The sequence below is a fragment of the Vipera berus genome (genome assembly GCF_964194415.1).
Source record: "Vipera berus genome assembly, chromosome: 7".
NCBI classification, from domain to species: Eukaryota; Metazoa; Chordata; class Lepidosauria; order Squamata; family Viperidae; genus Vipera; species Vipera berus.
In genome coordinates, this window is record NC_138209.1 from 61,349,372 (window position 1) to 61,371,521 (window position 22,150).

A 22,150-nucleotide genomic window follows, 5' to 3' on the forward strand; every position below is an offset into this window, starting at 1 on the left:
TCCACTAGGACTCCAAGATCCCTCTCATAGTTGCTACTATTGAGCAAGATACCACCTATAGTATACCTGTGCATTTGGATTTTCTTGCCTAAATGTAGAACCTTATTTTTTCATCATTGAAATTCATTTTGTTAGATAGTGCCCAATGTTCAAGTCTGTCAAGATCCTTCTTTAACTTAAGCCTATCTTGTGGAGTGTTGGCTATTTCTGCTGTTTTGGTGTTGTCTGCAAATTTAATGAGTTCCCCATCCCCTCATCCAAATCATTGATGAAGATGTTGAAGAGCACTGGGCCCAGAACAGAGCCCTGGGGCACCCCACTACACACTTCCCTTCATGTAGATGCAGTTCCATTGAGGACCACACCCTGAGTATGACTGGTCAGCCAGCTACAAATCCATCTGGTGGTGATGCTATCTAACCCACAAGTAGTAGGTTGTGGTCTACTTTATCAATTGCCTTACTGAAGTCCAAGTAAATTATATCCACAACATTTCTCTGATCCACTAATTTTGTCACCTGGTCAAAGAATGCAATAAGAGCTGTCTATCATGATCTGTTTTTGACAAATCCATGTTGACTTTTGGTAATGACTTTGTTTGCCTCTAGGTGTTTGCTGATTTGCTGCTTGATTATCTTTTCCAAGATCTTCCCAGGTATTGAGGTCAGGCTGATAGGTCTGTAGTTTCCTGGATCCATTTTTCCCCTTTGTTGAAGATGGGAACTACATCAGCTCTTTTCCAGTCCTCTGGTAGTTCCCCAGTGCTCCAGGATCTTTGAAAGATATAGTTCAGTCGTTCTGAGATCACATCTGCCAGTTCCTTGAGAACCTTGGTGTGTAGTACATCTGGTCCTGGTGATTTGAATTTATCTAGGGTGGACAGGTGCTCACTTACCATTTTCTTGCCTATCTTAACTTGTGTTTCTAATCTGTTTTTTACAGTACTGTTTTTGATAGGTTGGCTTTTTTCCACCTTTGTGTAAATACGGATGCAAAAAACGAGTTGGGTAGTTCTGCTTTCTCCCTCTTTTTATAAATATAGGCCTGTGAGAAACACATCAAAATCCTTGAAATATTCATAAGTTCACATATCACATTTTATAAATTCAGTGATGAGAAAAGTTCAGATGAAGCAGAAAAGTGTAGATTATAAATATAGAAAATGAATGTAGTAATCTGTAAATTGTGAATCAGCCAGGCAAAATCATTTGATTATCTTATATTCCAAGAACAAACTGATCATAATAAATTTTTCTTTGATTAGATGTCATTTTTTTTATACTGGATGTGTAGTTTGGCTGTTTTGCGGATTTTTAATTAAATTGTTTATTTCTAGTCAATTGCAACCTAGGTACAGTGAGAATTTGGATTCCTATTTCATTTTACTTACCAATAACCTGAAAATTGGGAGTGATTTGAATTGAACCATAATTTGCAATAAAATGTAATAAATTTAGATAATGAGAAACTTGGATAATTCTGATAAGGGCTAATTTTGCATCATCACCAAAGCATATCTAATACTTTACAGTTTCTCCTTTTCTAATTCATAGATGTTAATAATCACAGTACAATTAAAAATCCAATATTAACATACTTCTGAATTCACATTATTGCTTTGAATCATTGTACTCCATATCTTTATCAGTTATTTCCAAAAAATAGAAGAGACCAATATCATTTCTCAATTGATTTATTTCTGCCAATTTATTTCATACAATTTTTCAATATATCATGAAAAATTTCTAACGCCTTTTGCAAGACAGTATAGTACAGTACATTACTGCAATTTTAAAATGGATCTCAAAAGACCTGGGGAGGGCAGAAGGAAACATTTTAAATGAGACCTTAAGAAATATATTTGAAACATTTGGCATTCCAGTGGGTGGGGAAACTGTGGGCTTCAAAATATTGTTCTGTTATAGTTACCAATATTCCTCACCATAATCCCTGATGGTTGAAAAAGTTGTAATTCAGTAATGAAGTGGCTCATATCCCTTATCCTTGTTTTAATGCTTCCCATCTATGTACAGATATAATTTTGGAAACTCTTATGGTTTTTAGCCCCAGTTTTTAATGTTCACTTTAATGATGAATCAATTTGGTAAATAATCACAGCTTTTTCCCTTTTCCTTTGGGAACAGTCTATGCTAGTATTATTAATCTTGGTCATTCAGCTGTAATTATAATTTCAGTTGAGTGCTGTCAGATTGGCTCTTCCCCATGCAATTATTAATAAGGTCTAAACTACAACAGAATCCACATCTTTGTTGTCAATTGGCAGCTGAAATGAACTGAAACTGACTGTAAAGGGACAATCTGTAATGTCCAGTTCTTGAGGGGGCAGAATATCTAAGGATCAAGAAGCAGCAGCCCTGAGCTTGTTGGAGACCTGGACTGGAGAACTAGACTTGCAAAAGCCTGAAGATTTGGCTCTGCCAGTTGGCTTGGGGCTCCAATGGGGAAATTTCACACTGGCGGTTTAGCAGTTTTCCCCTCTCCCTCATTCTCCTCCCTTCTTCCCCATCTTTAGTTATAACTTGCATTTTTAATTTTAATGTGATTTTATCTATTTATTCATATACGTATTTATGGCTTCATTTTAATCTTGGAAGCTACACAGAGTGTCCTTGTGGGGAGATGGGCGGCCACCAAATTTAATAAATAAATAAAAAATGTAACAGATTTCCATTACAAGAATGTGTATACTGTACTTCCTGGAGATGAAATCATGGATAGAATTGACTCTATTCATTCAAATAAGCTAAGGCAATGAAATATAGCAGAGATAGTTTCCCTACAAGACCGAAAAAAAATCAGTTTCTAGAAAGGTACATCTCTATATTAATCAGAAAAAAAGCAAACAGGTAACTAAGGCGACCGGGCATTATCTAATATTACTGGAGAAAGCGGTATGAATGTGCGCAAGAGGGAAGATCCTGCTTGTCACCGCATTAGGGGCATCACACGTGAACACTTATAATGCGAGCTTTCGCATCTTCTTCTCCCTCCCACAGTCGAGGTTATTCACGCCTTTGCGAGCTTTCTATCCATCGGCCTGCATTCTCCTGCCCTCTAATCAATTTTCCTCCCCCGGCCTCTCTCGTCCACCGCCCGGGGCCAGAAGAGTACCCAAATTCCTCCTCTGCTTCTGATTGGAAGTCACCCTCTTGGCTGATCTTGCGATTGGCTACGGTCCGGTGACAATCAGAGGGTGCCCGCGTGGGCGGCTGTCGCGCCGAGCTGCTGCTTGCCTGCTCTTCTTCAGCCTTTGCTTCGCTAAGCCGCTGCTGGAACGGTATCCCTGCGAAGCCGGGGAAGGGTAGACCGCAGGCGCGATGGTGAGTGTGAAAGCGACGCTTCCAAGGGCCCGTCGGAAGGTGCTGGTTCGTCTTTGGCACCAGAGGTGGGGAAGGGAAAGATGCGCGGTGCTGAGGTTGGGGGAATATAGGAAGAGAAGAGCTCCGAAGGAGAAAAGGGGTGCAAGCGGAGCGATGCAGCGGCCCACCCTGCTCCTTCCTATCCGTCCCAGTCCGGATTGTCTCTCGCATTTCCCTTCCCCCCTCCCCTTCTGTGCAAATTTTAATAGCTCCGCCTTCAGTGGGTCATTCAATTTTGTCTTGAATAAGCATTAAATACTTGGAGTAGGGGGAGGGAGAGTTGCCAGCTTTCCTACCTAGTCTCTTGCTTCTTTTGAACCCAACTTGGGTTTTTCTCCCGTTTCCACCCATCTTCTCCCTCTTGCCCTTTGCTACTCTTACGTTTTCCCAAAGCCTTCTAGTCACCGAAGACTTTTCCCGGCTTTTATCTTTCACAGTATGGTTTTGTCAATCACGCCCTGGAGCTGCTGGTGATTCGGAATTACGGCCCTGAAGTCTGGGAAGACATCAAGTAAGTAGAAGCCATGTGGGTTTCAGCTTTACCTGAAAAACCTCAGGGCCGAATACGTCCACAGAAAAACACTGTCATTTCCCCACTGGAACTGGCTCTGCTTCCTTGTTTCTTATCAGGAAGTGGAGTGAAAGTTTTCCGTAGGCTATTCCTCCTCCTTGTCTGATGCCTGGTGGAGCTGAGACGCGAGTCTGCTTCTGCTTGGTGGGACTCTCTCCAGGCCATTACTTTGCCTGGTTCTCACGCTCTGAAGGGTGCAGGAGGGAGAGAAATGCTGGTGGAAGACTCTTATTTCCCCAAGGGGAGAAACAGGAGGTGAGAGCAGCTTGCTCATGGGAAGAGGTGACCGTTTTTCATGGCTGACTCTGACCGCAGAGTTGATGGGAAAAACAAAACAGGCAGCCAAAACTTTTAGGGTTGAGAATCTCCATGGGGAGAGGGTGAATAACTTCTTACGTTTTAAGCATTTCTAGTTGCAGCAGCTATTTTTCAGGAAAGAGTAGGTCCAGCTCCATGAATTTTTCAAGCAGGATGAAGCACCTTTTTCAAGTATCTTTTTCTCGTTCTCCCTTAACTGGAATTATGTGCTGTTTTGCTTCCTTGATGTAACCTCTTAAGTAAATATGCAAAAAAACAATATATAAACAATATATAAAAGACATAGAACATGCTTTTTGGTGCTTTTGAATCAGTCTTGACTCCTGGCAACTGGACAAGCCCCTGCAGTTTCTTACCAAGATTTCAAAAGTGGTTGGCCATTGTCTCCTAGAAATGAGAGAAAGAGACTGGCTCAAGATCACTCAGCTGGCTTTGTGCCTATGATGGAACTAGAACACATGCTCTCCCAGCTTCTAGACTGGTGCTTTAATCACATCAACAGACTGCAGGGGTTATGTTCATAATTTTATTAGGATCAACTATTAGAATACAAGCTTACAGGTTTTCTATATGCCTTTATAGATGCTAAATACAAAAAACTTGTGTATTTGAGGGGATAGACGAGGTGATAGTTGGGAAACTCATCAAATTTGCAGAGGACACCAAGCTGGCAGGAATAGTCGACACTCCAGAAGATAGGCTTAAGATAAAGAAGGATCTTGACAGACTTGAACATTGGGCGCTATCTAACAAAATGAAATGCAGTGGTGAAAAAAGTAAAGTTCTACATTTAGGCAAGAAAAACCAAATACGTAGGTACAGTATAGGTGGGTACCTCACTCAACAGTGGTAACTGTGAGAGGGATCTCAGAGTACTAGGGGACAATCACTTAAATATGAGTCAGCAGTGTGCTGCAACTGCCCCAAAAAAAGCCAACACAGTTCTAGGCTGCATTAACAGAGGGATAGAATCAAGATCACATGAAGTGTTAATATCACTTTATAATGCCTTGGTAAAGCCACACTTGGAATACTGCATCCAGTTTTGGTCACCATGTTGTAAAAAAGATATTGAGACATTAGAGAGAGTACAGAGAAGAGCAACAAAGATGATTAGGGGACTGGAGGCTAAAACGTATAAGAAACAGTTGCTGGAATTGGGTATGTCAAGTTTAATGAAAAGAAGGGTGAGGAGTGACATGATAGCAGTGTTCCAATATCTCAGGGGCTGCCATAAAGAAGAGGGAGTCAAGCTATTCTCCAAAGCACCTGAAGGCAGGACAAGAAGCAATGGATGGAAACTAATCAAGGAGAGAAGCAACCTAGAACTAAGGAGAAACTTCCTGACAGTTAGAACAATTAACCAGTGGAACAACCTGCCTCCAGAAGCGGTGAATGCTCCAACACTGGAAGTTTTTAAGAAGAGACTGGACAGCCATTTGTCTGAAATGGTGTAAGGTTTCCTGCCTGAGCAGCGGGTTGGACTAGAAGACCTCCAAGGTCCCTTCCAACTCTATTGTTGGTGTTGTTATTTGTGTGTAGATGCAAACAGGCCAGCAACAGAAAGCCATCCATTCTATCAGCCTAAGAATTCTGTAAAATGGAAAACCATTCTATTTGAAGGTTATATATATTATTAAGGGACGCGGTGGCTCAGTGGGTTAGGACACTGAGCTTGTCGATCAGAAGGTCGGCAGTTTGGCAGGTCGAATTCCGATTGCCGCGTAACAGAGTGAGCACCTGTTACTCATCCCAGCTTCTGCCAACCTAGCAGTTTGAAAGCACATAAAAATGCAAGTAGAAAAATAGAGACCACTATGGTGGGAAGGTAACAGCATTCCGTGCGCCTTTGGCTTCTAGTCATGCCGGCCACATGACCATGGAGACGTCCTCGGACAAGCGCTGGCTCTTCAGCTTTGAAACAGAGATGAGCACCGGCCCCTAGAGTTGGAAACGACTAGCACGCATGTGTGGGGGAACCTTTACCTATATATTTTTAGATCTAATATAAGCATTATTCCATTATGCATAAAGTTAGGATGTAACGAGTAGGGAAATTTTTATTCCTAATTCCAATGATTCCTAATATTGTTCCTGAGATGATTATTTTTTGAGGAATTTGTTACTCTGGATCTGCAAAAATTAATACATGTTCATCACATATTTTTGCCGCTGGGAAATCTTAAATGGGCTTTAATAAATTTGGTGTTGGAAAATCTTAAATGGACCTTACGTGGGACAAGTGATTAGATATATTTTTCTCTGGTTTTATAGTAGTATTGTGTTAGATTTATATGCTGTTTATCATACATGCAAATTTATAGCCATGCTTTTGTTAAATATTAATTTTCAGAAATTATAGCTTAGCTTGATTGCTATATTAAAATCAATGTATGTAAACTAGCCCAAATCACAAAGCCAACACAATCCCAAAAATATATGGAAAAAGAATAGAAAAAGACATTCTTTTAACATGTTGGTTGCAAATGTGGCAGCTGGCTATAGGTTTTAAGTAACAAGCTTTAAGGTTCTTTTCGAAGACTCTTAGAAAAATGGGATTTTCTAATTTCTAGGCCAGCTGGGCTTCTATGGAACCTTAGATATTGTAATTAAAAATACATTTAGAAATTCATGCACTACATGGTGTTAATGCTTGCAACTGTAGAAATTTTGACATGCTGCAATTCAATTGCTAGTGCCTGAAAATAATTCCAAGGGTTCTTCTATGGTAAATAGATTAAGAAAGACTGCCCTAGATGAAACTTCACTTAATAAGTTACATCTTTTTTCTTTCTCTTTGCCATAATTGAATACCACTTGTTAATGGGCAGGAATATGCACATTCTGTTTTATGAAATAACTATATATATGCTTATCATTTTGTCATTTGGCACAATTCCTCATTCAAACAAATAGTTTCACTTGGGAGACTGCATTACACTTTCTGTACATATGAATAAGATACGATCTTATCCAGGATGTCTGAATCATCCCTTCATAACTGGGTTAAGTGTTGTCAATCATGTATAGAAAATGTGAAACCATAGAGTTGGAAATGGCTATTGAGATTAGAATCTAATTTATTTGCTGAAGGAATCTCAATTAACAAACTGGCTAGCTTCAGCTTGAAGAAATTGACCAAAGGACAGTCCACTATTTTCTGGGGACAGTAGTTGGTTTTACATGCCTTAACTCTATGACCAGCATCCCACAAAGGCAGTTGGATGTTCCTTTGCACTTTGGCACATTTGTCTGTCCGTGAAAGATAACCACAAATTGGATCTGATTACACTTGGATTCCCCTTCATGGATTACTGCCTTGTCGTGGCGAAGGGGCTTGCGTAATTCAATGAAGCTATGAGCTATGCCGTGCAGGGCCACCCAAGACGGACAGGTCATAGCAGAGAGTTCTGACAAAACGTGATCCACTGGAGAAGGAAATGGCAACCCACTCCAGTATCTTTGCCATGAAAACCCTATGGACAGTACCAAAAGGCAAAACGATATGACGCTGGAAGATGAGCCCCTCAGGTCGGAAGGCGTCCAATATGCTACTGGGGAAGAGCAGAGGGCTAGTACTAGTAGTGCCAGAAAGAATGAAGCGACTGGGCCAAAGCCGAAAGGACGCTCAGCTGTGGATATGTCTGGTGGTGAAAGGAAAGTCCGATGCTGTAAAGATTTTTTCTCCATAGGAACCTGGAATGTAAGATCCATGAATCAAGGCAAGCTGGACGTGGTCAAACAAGAGATGACAAGACTGAACATCGACATCTTAGGTATCAGCGAACTAAAATGGACAGGAATGGGTGAATTTAATTCAGATGACCATCAGGTATACTACTGCGGGCAAGAATCCCTCAGAAGAAATGGAGTAGCCTTCATAGTCAATAAAAGAGTAGGAAAAGCAATACTGGGATACAATCCTCAAAATGACAGAATGATCTCAGTTCGAATCCAAGGCAAACCATTCAATATCACAGTAGTCCAAGTCTATGCCCCAACCACCGGTGCTGAAGAGGATGAAATTGACCGGTTCTATGAAGCCCTACAGCACCTTATAGAACTAACACCAAAAAATGATGTCCTTATCATCATGGGGGATTGGAATGCTAAAGTAGGAAGCCAAAAGATAACCGGAATAACAGGCAAGTTTGGCCTTGGAGTACAAAATGAAGCAGGGCACAGGCTGATAGAATTTTGTCAAGAGAATACGATGGTCATAGCAAACACTCTTTTCCAACAACCCAAGAGACGGCTCTACACATGGACATCACCAGACGGTCAACACAGAAATCAGATTGACTATATGCTCTGCAGCCAAAGATGGAGAAGCTCTATACAGTCAGTAAAAACAAGACCAGGAGCTGACTGTGGCTCAGACCATGAGCTTCTTGTTGCAAAGTTTAGGCTTAAACTGAAGAAAGTAGGGAAAAGCACCAGGCCAGTCAGGTATGAATTAAATCATATCCCCGTTGAATATACAGTAGAGGTGACAAATAGATTTAAGGAATTAGATCTGATAGACAGGGTGCCTGAAGAACTATGGACAGAGGTTCGCAACATTGTACAAGAGGTAGCAACCAAAACCATCCCAAAGAAAAAGAAATGCAAGAAAGCAAAATGGCTGTCTGAGGAAGCTTTGCAAATAGCTGAGGAAAGGAGGGAAGCAAAAGGCAAGGGAGAAAAAGAAAGATACGCCCAATTGAATGCAGAATTCCAGAGAATAGCTAGAAGAGATAAGAATGCCTTCTTAAATGAACAGTGCAAAGAAATAGAAGAAAACAATAGAATAGGGAGGACCAGAGATCTTTTCAAGAAAATTGGAGAGATGAAGGGAACGTTTAATGCAAAAATGGGCATGATAAAGGACCAAAATGGCAGGGACCTAACAGAGGCAGAAGAGATTAAGAAGAGATGGCAAAATTACACAGAAGAACTATACAAGAATGAGCTTAACGTCCCTGATAATCACAATGAGGTGGTCACTGACCTCGAGCCAGACATCCTAGAATGTGAAGTGAAGTGGGCCTTAGAAAAGCTGAGCAACAACAAAGCTAGTGGAGGTGACAGTATTCCAGCTGAGCTATTCAAAATCTTAAAAGACGATGCAGTAAAAGTGCTACACTCAATTTGCCAGCAAATTTGGAAAACTCAACAGTGGCCACAGGATTGGAAAAGATCAGTTTACATTCCAATTCCAAAGAAAGGCAGTGCCAAAGAATGTTCAAACTATCGCACCATTGCACTCATTTCTCATGCTAGTAAAGTTATGCTTAAAATCCTACAAGCTAGACTCCAGCAGTATGTGGATCGAGAACTACCAGAAGTACAGGCAGGATTTCGAAGAGGCAGAGCAACTAGAGATCAAATAGCCAACATACGCTGGATCATGGAGAAAGCTAGAGAGTTCCAGAAAAACATCTACTTCTGCTTCATTGACTATGCTAAAGCCTTTGATTGTGTGGATCATAACAAACTGTGGCAAGTTCTTAAAGAGATGGGAGTACCAGAACATCTTATTTGTCTCTTGAGAAACCTATATGCGGGCCAAGAAGCAACAGTGAGAACTGGACACGGAACCACTGATTGGTTCCAAATTGGGAAAGGTGTCCGGCAAGGCTGTATACTGTCGCCTTGCCTATTTAACTTATATGCAGAGCACATCATGAGAAAGGCAGGGCTAGAGGAGTCAAAAGTTGGAATTAAGATTGCTGGAAGAAATATCAACAACCTAAGATATGCAGATGATACCACTCTAATGGCAGAAAGTGAAGAGGAACTGAAGAGTCTCTTGTTGCGAGTGAAGAAGGAGAGTGCAAAAGTTGGGTTGAAACTAAACATTAAGAAAACCAAGATCATGGCATCTGGCCCTCTCAATTCCTGGCAAATAGATGGGGAAGAAATGGAGGTAGTGACAGATTTTATTTTCCTGGGCTCCAAGATCACTGCAGATGGGGACTGTAGTCAAGAAATTAAAAGACGCTTGCTCCTCGGGAGGAAAGCCATGGCAAATCTAGACAGCACACTAAAAAGCAGAGACATCACCCTGTCAACAAAAGTGCGTATAGTCAAGGCTATGGTCTTCCCAGTTGCAATGTATGGCAGTGAAAGTTGGACCATAAGAAAGGCTGAGCGCAAAAGAATTGAGGCCTTTGAACTCTGGTGCTGGAGAAGACTCCTGCGAGTCCCTTGGACTGCAAGGCGATCAAACCGGTCAGTCCTAGAGGAGATCAACCCTGACTGCTCTTTAGAAGGCCAGATCCTGAAGCTAAAACTCAAATACTTTGGCCACCTAATGAGGAGGAAGGACTCACTGGAGAAGAGCCTAATGCTGGGAAAGATTGAGGGCAATAGAAGAATGGGATGACAGAGAATGAGGTGGCTGGATGGAGTCACTGAAGCAGTAGACGTGAGCTTAAATGGACTCCAGAAGATGGTAGAGGACAGGAAAGCCTGGAGGAACATTGTCCATAGGGTCGCGATGGGTCGGACACGACTTCGCAACTAACAACAACAACATACTTGGATTAAAGACCAGTAAGAAACTAAACTGGAAAGCTGAAAAAAAAACCATTCCAGAACACTCTGGGAATTTATTTTGATATTATTGCCAAAAACAAAACATCTCTAACTAACCCAAAAATACATGCTCTGTGAATGTACATAAGTATGCACAGACAGAGAAAAAAGAGACAAAAAACTATTTGAGTAAGATAACTTTTTTCAAATAGACTTTTAATTAGATTTACTTTCCTTTAATTAAAAATAATAGGAAAAGGGAGAAAGAACAATTCAGAAGGCTTTCAGCTTTCTCCATTTGTCTTCAGGAAGATGCAAAAGAGCAGTAACATTTAGTGATAGGAGAAAAACCATATTAATTCATTTTTGTTTTGATATTTTAGTTTATCAAGTAGTTGTTCTTCTATGCATTCAAGAGAGGGTAGAACACTTACGTGCTCCTAGACCTTCACTTACAGAAGGATGCCCATCTTCATGAATCAGTTCATTTAGGAAACCCTTTTACTTTAACTGCCAGTTATTTCCTGGGATCTCAGGCATGAGATTTTTTTAAATTATACCTGGACATGCTAGTGATAGAATATGAGATGTTCTTCACACATACTTTAGCTTCTCTGTTGATGTTTGGTTTCTTCTCTGGATCTTCCAAATATGTTCATTGTATAACTAAGTAGGTCAGGCATGTCAAACTCGTGACGTCATGTGACATCACATGACATATCACGACTTTTTCCCTATTGCTGGCAATGGGGAGGGCGTGGTTTTGTCGTGATGCATCCAGCCCGCAGGTCGGCCGTTTGACATGCCTGAAGTAGGTAGTTCCACAATGAACTCACTTTTTATAATGATTGAATTTTTAACATACAGCCGTTTCTCCCTCCAAAATTTACATATTTCTGAAATTGCAGTTACTTTCAGTCACATTTATCTTGCCAGCCTCCTGAGGATCAAAACGTATTCAAGAGGAAATAGATTAGTATGAACAGGTTTTAAAAATCATCATTCTGTAACAGGAAGAATGGGAATGAAATACAAATCATAATCTTGTGTTTCAGGTAGATTTCTGACAAACTGGTAGTGGTAAATTTCTATCTGTATCACATGATGAGAAATTCATATTGTTCTTTCAGAAAGTAAATTATGTTTCTCTTGTAGGTTCCTTGTCTTTTATACTGTTGCTTCCCTTATGATTAATGTAATAGTGATGAAGTAGTATGCCCAACTTTAACCTCTGCCTATGACAAATTTCCATTTTCTTAATTAAATCTGTGTTATGGCAGGCATAACATTGAACTGAATTATACAAATTTAATTAACTAAAGATGTAAAAAGAGAGGTCTATTTGGCTATTTTAACATGCAGTTCTTTTAGTCCTTCCATGGGATCTTTGCCAAATGAGTTAGATTTCATAAACAAAATATTTGACAGTGCAATATATATTATCTGCTAAAAGTAATTGAGTTTATGGGACTTAGCTTTTAAGAGGTGAATATATGATTGTAAGCCACATGAAATTTCAGAGTCTTGCAACTGAGTTCTTTCATTTACACAAAGTGAACCAGAACAATATTGTTTAAACTGAAACAGGAGATTCATCATTTCTAAGACAGAAACAAAACAATACACCTAAAAATACACACACAGATGCTTAGCAAACTTGTATAGCAGGACTGACCACTCTTTTGTATCCTGTTTTAGATTACCTACGTTCTTTTGTCTGAACTTTCCCAGTGAGTCAAACCTGATCTGATTTATTTTCAAACTAGATCTTAAAAGATTCAATTTTCTTATGGACTATAAAAGGCAAAAATCATATTTTTGTCCACCTATGTATCTTACATAAGTGCACAAAAATGATTTTTTTAAAAAAATGATTTTCTTTTGTATCTATTATAAGAGCAGTGTGGTGAAAACATTTGCATCCCATTCAGAAGGTTGAAAGTTCAATCCTAGGTAGTAGCAGATGTTTCTCTCATGGTGTCAGGAAGGCCGTCTGGCCAGTAAACGCTCAGCTTCATCTAGTTGCCCTGACACTACTCCAAATTAAGGAATTACAAGGTCATAAAAATGCATTTAACATAATTTTGTCCAAAGTAGTCATATCTTAAAGCAGTTTATAATAAAATTTGTTAAAATAAGTAACAAAAGACTGTAAATTAATATTGCATAAATATGTTTATTAAAATAACTATGTAGGGTGGAGAACAAAACAAAATAATTCATCCATATAGGGAAGGACCCAAAGGGGATAATATGGTAGGATATTCCAGAGAGAAGACAAGGTATAACTTCCAAACGAAGCACAGATATAATCTCATGTGCAGTATGTTACGGTACATATGTTAATCTATATTGTTAATATGTTAAAATACGTTAAATGAATACTAGTAGCCAGGCTATCTTAGCTAGGAAAGAAAGGTGAGAATAGGTACTCTGGCCAAAAGGTTAATAGAACTTTTAATGACAATGAAGCTTGTTGCAATTTCCTAAACAATATATCCATTCTTTCTGAGAAATATAACATTGACAAACTTACTACTTCTCATACCTAGGAATCATCCTACCATAAATTTGTCAGCTTATTGGAATGCAACCTCGTATTATTAGTTATCTATTTCACTACTGCATCTCTACCCAGCTAATTAATTTGCATAAGAATGACTCTTGCATCCAAATGCTGCCTGCAGTGGTTTCATTTAATTTTAAATTTCATTGGGGACAAAATCTCTTATGACTCACAATTTCATAAGAATGTAAGTGATTTACAGTATTTACAAAACAAAATACTTGCTGTTAATGGAAAGGTCAGTCTCTGCATAGAGTAAAATCGGATGATACTTTACAATCAAAGTAATATTTCTGCTTGTTGTTTTAAAATAATTTTGTATCCAGAATTCATAAGGGTGCCATCTACTTTTACTCTATTAACTTTCCAAATTTCCAAATTAATTCTTTCCAAATTTCCAGAATTTCCAGTATCTTATTTCCCCAATTAAATACGTTATCTATCATGACAGAGGGCATCTGGTCAGTAATGTCAAAATGGCAGGCAGTGAAGAGCAACTGAAGAGCCTCTTCTTGCGAGTGAAGAAGGAGAGTGCAAAAGTTGGATTGAAACTAAACATTAAGAAAACCAAGATCATGGCATCCGGCCCTCTCAATTCCTGGCAAATAGATGGGGAAGAAATGGAGGTAGATTTTATTTTCCTGGGCTCCAAGATCACCGCAGACGGGGGCTGCATCCAAGAAATTAAAAGCGCTTGTTCCTGGGGAGGAAAGCCATGGCAAATCTAGACAGCACACTAAAATGCAGAGACATCACCCTGATAACAAAAGTGTGTATAGTCAAGGCTATGGTCTTCCCAGTTCCAATGTACCGCTGTGAAAGTTGAACCATAAGAAAGGCTGAGCGCCAAAGAATTGAAGCCTTTGAACTATGGTGCTGGAGAAGACTCCTGCGAGTCCCTTGGACTGCAAGGCGATCAAACCAGTCAGTCCTAGAGGAGATCAACCCTGACTGCTCTTTAGAAAGCCAGATCCTGAAGTTGAAACTCAAATACTTTGGCAACCTAATGAGAAGGAAGGACTCACTGGAGAAGAGCCTGATGCTGGGAAAGGTTGAGGGCAACCTTAGAAGAGGGAGACGACAGAGAATGAGGTGGCTGGATGGAGTCACTGAAGCAGTAGGCGTGAGCCTAAATGGACTCCAGAAGATGGTAGAGGACAGGAAGGCCTGGAGGAACATTGTCCATGGGATCGCGATGGGTCAGACACGACTTCGCAACTAACGACAACAATAGTAGCATCCATAACAAGCCATGATAATGTTAACATGACAACAGATGTATCATAATCTGATTGAGCAAATGGCATGCATATATAACTCCAAGCTGTCTGAAAAAAGTATTTAAGTTGTGTCATTTAATGAAGATGCAATAAAAAACTTTCCCTTTTCTTCCCTTCCCTGAGACCAATACTTATTTTTCTTTATTATTTGTCATTGTATAAAGTGGCCTTCAGATAAAAGAAAACATCTCATTTGCTTTTACAACAATATTGTAGTCATCACAATATATTCTTCTAGGGGTCTTATTATTTTGGTATTGTCAAATTATCTGCTTACAAAACTGTTTTTTGTTTATCTTAATTTGAGATATCACCTCAGCTTCAGGTAAAATTCTATGCAAATATTCTTAGTAATACTGATTCATTGTGAATTTATTACCACAAACATGTTGCATAATGTGGAGTTAAATAGATTGTGCCTAGTAAATCACATATTGCTGAGATACTGAGAAAGGTGATACAATGGTGACACAGAAACTTATTCCTTTTTAAAAATGTATTAGTTTGATAAGGTGCTACCAGACCCATATTGAGTTTTGGCTACCATAAACTAACATCACTATTTTTCTATAATATCCACAATAATACAGTATTCATCTTCGAGGCAGCATTTCTGAGACAATGGCGCTGTAATTCATACTTTTTCCAAGTAAGCATGAGATCCAGTGGTGGGATTCAGCCAGTTTGCACCAGTTCGGCAGAACCAGTAGCTAATTTTTTGTTGTCCAGGCCCAGAATGGACTTCCAGAAGTGGCATCCATACAGAGAACCGGTTGTTCACATATTTGAATCCCACCACTGATGAGATCTCATTTTTCTTTCCTTCTTGTTTCCAAATATAAACATAAAATAATAAACATAAGCACATGGCCTAAAGATGTGTTGAAGGAATTAGAAATAAAATCAATGATTTCAGTTTATTATTTATTTAGTGTATGATGAGAACATGATAGAAATAAACATATATACACATAATTATAATTATAAAAAAAATTATAGGGGGGGTATGGCAGTGGCCTCATAACTGGATGTCCAATTCAGCTATCCAAGTGATTGCCTCTGGTATTGCTTCATGCACATCTTATAGTGAATCAGAATGCACATCATGGGCAATCTTGCACAATATGTTTAATAGTTTGCGTATTAGCACCACAATCACAACATGGGGAATCTTTCCATCCCCATTGATACACGGCAGAGGCACTTCTTCCAGTATCATAACTAATTTTGTTCAGTTTCGACCAGACAGAGTGAAGCAGATGAAAACAAGGTGGTTTGGTAGAGGGATCACCAGGAAGGTCAGGCCACAAGAAGGTACCGTGGACCATTCCTCTCTTCAGGCATTCTCGGGGCTCAGCTGGGTAGAAGTTGGATAGCTGTTTTACATGCTGGCCTATGGGATTTCAATCTTGTGATAGGCTATGCATTGTCCTGGTGATCATGGAGGGCCTTTTTGTTCAGCAGCCTTGACCATAGCTGAATGAGAGCTTGTTGTTTTCTAATGTGAGACAGTATGATATTTCTAAGTACTTGTAACCAGTGCCTAAGAGTGGGATGCAATATGCCAGAGATGATACACATTGTCTGGCGAAGTTGAACATCAACCATTTGGATGTGGGTGCTGTTCAGCCATACACTGGCATAATATTCAGCTCTGGAATAAATCAAAGCCAGGCCACTGTTCATAGGGTGTTAGCATCAGCATCCCAAGATGTTTCAGTGAGTCTATTCAAATAAATTGTTGCAGCTTTTCAATTTTGCAGTTGTTTTTTTCCAGGTGTTGCCGGAAGGTTAGTGATCTGTCCAGTGTTATCTCCAGGTATTTCAGAGAGTTATTACATTGTAAAATACAGTTCTGGAACTTCACTGAAGGCTGGTAATTTGTGTACCTATTGCTGAGGTGGAATGTAGCTACTTCTGTTTTTGTTAGGCTTGGTTGGAGGCATCATTTTTTGAAATAGTCATCCAGCTTCTAGAGATCTTGAGAGAGGATGTCCTCTGCATCACTGAAGTTAGTTCTTAGGGCTGTGAAATTGATATCATCAGCATAGATAAATTTCTGAGAAACAGTTTCAGGCAGGTCATGGATTTCATGAAATTTCAGTGATAATTGTTCTTTCCTCTCTTTGCTTGCACTACTGATGTGTAGTGGATGGCTGACTTTGTACCTGTTTAATGTGGGTTCTATGGATTTAAAAAATAATAATTAGAGTTTAATTTTATTATGTTAATTAAATTGTTGTCAAATAGAATAACAGCTCTAACACACATACTAAATAAAAATATCAAACTGCATAATAAAACATAGAGGAGCTTTTGAATCCACATTTTATTATACTAACCACACTGAAAATGGTAAAATGAGCCCTTAGTATGATATAGATTGTCAATCAGTCAACAGTTCTCTTTTAGTGCTATGGTAATCCCTGAGTCCTTTGGGAAAGGGCGGTATATAAATCTAATAAAATTAATTAATTAAATTAAATTAAAAAATTAATTAAAATTAATGCAGCATCCAGATGGCAAAAGGTTTAAAAATTCAAGAATACTTAGAATTAAAACCTACTCTTATCATCTTGGCTAAAATGGTAAATGCAGAAATACAAAACACAGAAATTGACTAGGTAGCCCATATCCATGTTTCAATTTCATTTCTTCCTGAAAAAGCAAGAAAACTGTTCTGTGTGATTTGCATCCTAATGGAGAATGCATTTAATGTTGATACTAGTCCATAGTTATAAGGCCTATACAGTATAATAGTTTTTACCTACCAACCAGATAGAGTACCAGAAGATCACAGCCACTGAGCATAGCTTGCCATTTATGAGGGAGGACAGCTCCATTAGCTGTTGTCCTAATATTAAGTCATTCCTTTGAATTGAGTTTTTCTAAAACAATTCTATACAAAAGAAAGAAATCATCTCAATAAAACAAAATATCATATGATTTCCTGTCTATTGAGAACAGAATATTTAGGAAAAAAATCTAATTCTGAAAACACATCTTTTTAACCTTTTTCTGTTGATGTTCAGAATTAATATTAAAGTAAAGCTTTAAATAACATTACAATTCTGTGGGTTGGCGTGTGTTCAGAGTTGTAGATCATGGTTTCCATACATGGTGAAATCTATGGTGGGGATTTCCCACCCCCTAAAAATAGGAAATGACGATTACACGTTATACTGTGTAGTGTTTTGTTAAACAAAAAGTCACTGCCCTGTGCTGCAGTTGCTCCTCGAGCAATCATTTATTTTGGAATAGTTTATTTTATGAAACATGTAACCCTGGTCTACCAAAAAAAAATATCTGAAAGTATTCTTGTCTTTTTAGATATGTACATTTATCATATCTATCATACAGTATTTATTATGCTTTTATATAAAAACCAGTTAACATTGTATGAATTAATGTGTTAATATTTGGTGTTTACCGTGTCTACCTACAGAAAGAAACAGGGATGCTAAGAGAACAAGAAATTTTCTTGTTTTCAGCTGTTGACAGCTATGCAGTAAAAGCCAGGCTTAAAAATATTTTAAATTATAAAACAATAGTTCTTGGTTTTTTTCTCTCTTATAAAGGGAAGGCTAAAAGTAGCATTTATGTTATTGGAGTACAACATCAGGTTTATCTCTCAGAAATATTCCAACTGCTTCCTGAGGATTTGGATTCATGTGGTTTCCTGCTCTTGGACTTTTAACAGTAATCAGCAGCAGCAACTGCCAAATGTTCCAGCTCCTCTTAACTAATTGGAGTTATTTATATGCACTCTGTCCACCTCTTACCCTGCCACATGCATCAGAGACAATGGATTTACATAAAGGAAAATCCTGACATCTGTTTTGATATTAAAATTTGTAACCTCCAATTTGATTTGAATAATATTCTCATGAAAAATAGATAGCAAATGTATTGAAAAATAGAAGAATATATATATAGGGGTTGGATTTATCAAAATCATTTTAAATAATTCTAAAAACAAAAACAAATAAGCATAATTGCAGGAAGTTGGACAACAGACATTACACATTATATTTTGACAGCTTGTATATTTGGGCTTCCATGGCAAACTATTGCCATTTTACTGTAGATGAAAAAAAAATCACTGAAATACAGCTTTCCCAAGAATTTGGGGTATTCTACCTTAGCAATATATAATTGACAAAGCAATTTTCTGAATTAACAGCAAAGACAATGAAGGGAAACTTCATAATTATAATGGTCTGTGAGAATAACCTTGAGAAACAGAGGAGGACCTGCAGCCTAGGTGTTCTTGTCTTGTGTCAAAAATGCAGAAACTACAAAGGAGAAATTATTAATTTAATTTTTTTTAAAATTAAAAACTAGTAAAAATATAAATTTATATAGTTCTTGCCCAATGCTGGGCCATAATAATGGCAGAGGTATTTTTGACCAGCAAGTCATTCTGTGCATGTCAGTCTCAATTCAATTCAATTCAAAAGTTTAGAGCCTTTTTGTCAGACTGGCTACAGCCTGCTCCCTAGGAAAGAATGACCCTTGACTTCATAGGTGTAAAAGAAAAGGTACTTTTACTAGAGATTCTGAATATGAGCTAGGCAAGCTATGAAGAAAAACTATGCAAAAATCATATTTTGAAAGTGTAGCGGGGCTGGCTGAAAGGCTTTGCAGTAGCCTGGCCAGGTAGAGGGAAGCTCAGACAGCTGCTGCCAGTTTTGGGTGTGGCGGGCGTGGATTGGGCAGAAGGAAAGAAAAAGGAGGAAAGAAAGGGGGTGGGTGGGATTGCTGTTGCTGTTGTTAGGGAGAGACTAGGTGAAGTCGAAGAGGGATTGGAGGGTTTAAGCTGATCTCTTTCTGTGAAGGAGGGGGAAGGAGAGAGAGAGAGTGAGAAGGTGGAATTTTACTGCTTTTTTTTGTAGGGAGGATATCTCAAGCGGAGGCAAGAGAGAGTGAGGAGAAAGTTGCTGGGGTTGCTAAATTCAGATTTTAACAATAAAGGACAGGGGAGGGGTTTGACACCAATGAGACCTGAAACTGTGAGTGATGACAGAAGAGAAGGAGAGGCTGGTCGTTGCTGCCTTGGAGACTAGCGGCCATCCAAACTTTGATTATTGTTAGTTGTGCAAGTTATAGACATTGAGCTGTTACTGCAGAACGCTGACTACCTTTGTTCGTGTTCCTGTCGCTGCCTGGAGCCAGGGTTTTCCCCACCCCACTTATTTCCAAACGGTTGCTGTGAAATCACTGACTATTGCTGATATGACTGCCTGGGGCTGTTAAACACCACCACGTATCAACTATCGTGGCTAAGAGCTGGTCATCTTTGTTCCTGAAAGCTCCCCTTTTTGACGACAAGATTCTGTCACCTCCTCACTTCACATGAGCTTCTGCTAGAAGAGACTCTTTACTAACACCTTGAGAGCGCAGCTGCAGAGCATGGATTAGGTTTCATAAAAAAAAATTCCCCTTGACTAGGTGGGCTAGCGTGTCCTTCATTAGTGGTAGGGGATACACATTCTCCACATAGACTATGTTAAGCTGACAATAATCCACACAGACATGAAGGGACCCATATTTCTTTTCTCAAAATAGAAACAGAGCGGCTACTCGGGGCCTGGCTGGCTGAATGAATCTACGTTTTAGGTTTTTGTCTATGAATGCGCAGAATTCTTCCAATTCTTGGGGAGTCATAGAATACAGTTTGGGTTTTGGCAATCTGGTCTCAGGGAGAATCTCGATGGTGCAGTTGGTTGGCCAGTGGGGTGGGAGTGCATCAGACCCCTTTTTGCTAAAAATCTCCCTAGGATCCCAATATTCCTTGGAGATTTCTGGGTCCATGTAAGGACCTGCCTCACCTAGGTCCCCCAAGAAAGCAGATATGTAGAAATAGGCGTTGTTTCAAAAGGAACTTTTATTGAGTGATAGCAGTAGAGCAAAGCAAGGTTTGAAGATTTTATGCGTGAAAGGTTGTATCATAATGTGCAGTCAGGACTCTCCCCCCCACCTAGTATTCAACAGTCCATTTGAATTCTAGCCAATCCATAAGTGATAAGATGTTTTGAGAGCCTGGCAATATAGCACCCATCTCAAGGTCTCCCTCAGTTTCATTTTCCAATGGTCCCAGGCTCCACTATCTGGAGATAAGGCAGATGTCTTCAAGCTACACTCCTTTCTCACAGAGGGATGGCGACTCAAAGAGCAATCAAAGCAAATACATCCCCCAGCAAGCAGCCCCCTCCCACCAGAATGGCACCTCCTGAAAATGATTAAACAATTAAACAAGGTAGTAATAAAATGTGAGCAGGTAAAATAGAGAGGTCTTACATATGGCCCCCCTAATAGAATGACAAAACCCCCTGAAAAACAGAGGAAAGGGGAAAAGAGGAACATAATCACATCAATCAGGCTTATCAGGATAGTGAGCATGGAAACATTTAAGTAGCCTAGGGCAGGGCTTTTCAACTGATGGTACATGTACCACCTGTGGTACTTTGGCACCTGGCAAGTGGTATGCGACCGTCCTAGACAAGTGCAGCAGGGGAGGGGAATGAGCTGAAGCAGTGGCAGCACCGCACAAGCCTGAGACAGATACAGCTGGAGCTGCAGGGTTTTCAGGCCTTGGCAGAAGCCCCAGGATTGGTGCATGCAGTTACAGCTGATTGGTGTATGCAGCTACAGCTGATCAGTGCTTCTGCAGGGCTATGGGGGTTGGACAGAAGCCCAGGATTGGTTTGCGCTTCTGCAGGGCTGCAGGGGTGAGGCAGAAACCCCAGGATCAGCTCACGTCTGCAGGGTTACAGGAGCAAGACAGATACCTCAGGATTGGCAAGCGCTTCTGCAGGGCTATGAGGGCGAGACAGAAGCCCCAGGATTGGTGCACTCAGCTACAGCTGATCAGTGCTTCTGCAGGGCTGGGGGGGGGTGGGCAGAAGCCCAGAATTGATGCACACTTCTGCAGGGCTATGACGGGTGGGCAGAAGCCCAGGATTGGTGCACACTTCTAAAAAACTATGGAGGTGAGGTAGAAGCCCCAGGATTAGTGCTTCCAGCTCACCCGGAAGAGAATGGGGGGGAGGGGGAGAGGAGAGGCTATAAAAGAAGATGGTTTTGGCAGGAGAGGGAGAGAAAAAAAGACACAGTGTTTCCTGTGCTTTCAGGCAGCTCCACAATAAAATCCATAGAGATCTGTCTCCAGGGTGCTGAAGGATTTGTGACTAACTGTAGGAGCCCAGGCATTTTGCCTTGCCTCTTTTGGGCTGCCACACATGTAGTAGGGCAGCTGGCAACATAACTTTCAATGTCCTTCTTTAACGGCCAAAATTGTCTTTTTAGCAGATAAAGGGTTTTTATGAACCCCAAATGTCCCACCAACTTTGAGTTGTGACAGGACTGTATAATTTTCAGTCTCTGGGTGACTGGAGCATACAACTTTCCACCAACCCAAGCTAGCCCATTTTTCACTGTACAAAGGTTTCCATGGTCCCAAAACTACTCATCCTTCTTCAGAGCTCTTTTGAATTCTGCCAGTGCTGCATTGTCC

General features: G+C 39.8%; 1 protein-coding gene across 2 annotated transcripts in view; it reads left to right on the plus strand.

Annotated features, from left to right (window-relative positions):
- The first annotated feature begins 1,717 nt into the window (after positions 1-1,717).
- Positions 1,718-22,150, plus strand: part of GUCY1B1 (guanylate cyclase 1 soluble subunit beta 1) — a 95,281-nt gene continuing 74,848 nt past the window's right edge. The window contains exons 1-2 of one of the 2 annotated variants that reach the window (XM_081332734.1): positions 1,718-3,341; positions 3,818-3,891. In XM_081332734.1, coding sequence (XP_081188860.1) covers positions 3,339-3,341; positions 3,818-3,891 — 77 coding nt within the window. In that variant the 5' untranslated portion in view covers positions 1,718-3,338. The remainder of the gene's footprint in view (positions 3,342-3,817; positions 3,892-22,150) is intronic. The other variant, XM_081332733.1, reaches the window with a different exon arrangement.